At 34.9% G+C, this 1,415-nt stretch overlaps 1 protein-coding gene across 1 annotated transcript; it reads right to left on the reverse strand.

Moving 5' to 3' along the window:
* Nucleotides 1–184: 184 nt before the first annotated feature.
* LOC117120655 lies at nucleotides 185–864 on the reverse strand. The gene has a single exon (XM_033265681.1). It carries the CDS (start codon nucleotides 692–694, stop codon nucleotides 200–202), a length of 495 nt encoding a protein of 164 aa, XP_033121572.1. The 5' UTR covers nucleotides 695–864; the 3' UTR covers nucleotides 185–199.
* Nucleotides 865–1,415: the final 551 nt, after the last annotated feature.

Consider the following 1,415-nt stretch of genomic DNA (forward strand, 5'->3'; position numbering starts at 1 on the left):
CTGCAGTTGTTAAAATAAACGCCGGACACTTTGACATACACATTAATATCTCTACCGAGATCCAGCTATTGATTCCCAGATATACATATGTGTGTGTGTGTGTGTGTATAAATGTATTATCAATTATTATTATATAGTGTATGTGATAAAAGTAATTAACATTCAGCTGCTAGTGAAAGTTACTTTTTTAAATATGATGTCACTTTACAATGTCTAGACATGTGTTACATTTTAAAGACAATAAACTATTAAAGATTTGTCTAAGATATCTTGTGCTTACCCTTATATCATTCATCGATGGAACATATTCCACAATCTTTAACTGGTCGACTGTTGGTGAGCATGGAGGTGCACAAGGGAGCATTATGCCACAGTCTTTGATAACTCCAGATTGTTTTTCTGACAGGTATACCCTCCTTAATTTCTCACTCTCCTTCTCTATCTGTTGGGAATTCTTTAAATTACTGTATATGGTAGAGGCTTTCTGAAGAACCTCCAAACTCAAAGAAGTCTGTGACGAACTGAGCCTGAAGGATTTGGTACTAGAATTTTGATTTGTTCTGGAGTTCTCTTGAGAGTTATCTGATGCTTCTTTCCAAGATCTATGATGAGGAACTGCTTGTACCTCAAGTATAGGACTTGATGACATTCTGACTGATTTCATTGCATCTTGATGGTGATTACTAAAATGCATTTTATGTTTCCCTCTTTTCTGCTCTTTTCTGGTTTTACATTTTGATTGTCTACCTTTATTTTTATAAAATTTGGACTTTTTCTTTCTCTGTAAAGGTTTGGTTGATCGGCTGGGTAGCTTGCATTTCTTGAGGTCTAAAAACAAACAAATTCAATGATTTATTTGGTTTCCATACTGAAAAACAGTCAAAAACATAAGGAATTGTAAAGTATAATGGCATAAGTATATTTTATAACATATAAACACATTGAAATTGAAATCAAACATCATCATGGATCATGGACAAAAGCTTGCAACTGTAGCCATTGATACTGTATCTTTGGTCTTTTATTCTAAAAGAAAAAAAAACAGCATGTCTAGAATACAGGGGTCCCAAGTCTCCTGGAACTCGCGGGAGTCTCCCGGAAACGAGACAGCCTTCCGCACTCCTGCAATCAAGCAAGAATCTCATAGAAATTAACTTATCTGTGCAATACAGTTTTACAATGTGCAGAAAAAATAAAATAAAAGCCAATGTGTTAAGAAAGCTCATTAACAAGATCAGTGGTAGTTTCAACGAACTTAAATAATTTAAAATTATTTTTTTAAAAAGGGGTAAATATATATTCAAATATAAGTCTTAGAGGGACATTTCTGGCCATCTAGGTGCTACAATCAGAATTTTCTTACCTCAGCTCCAACCATGGCTGGGGCTGAGGTGGGCTAGACCCTCCATCTCTGA

Source organism: Anneissia japonica, unplaced genomic scaffold (assembly GCF_011630105.1).
Source record: "Anneissia japonica isolate Jap-2015-1 unplaced genomic scaffold, ASM1163010v1 scaffold140312_len1415_cov178_single, whole genome shotgun sequence".
NCBI classification, from domain to species: Eukaryota; Metazoa; Echinodermata; class Crinoidea; order Comatulida; family Comatulidae; genus Anneissia; species Anneissia japonica.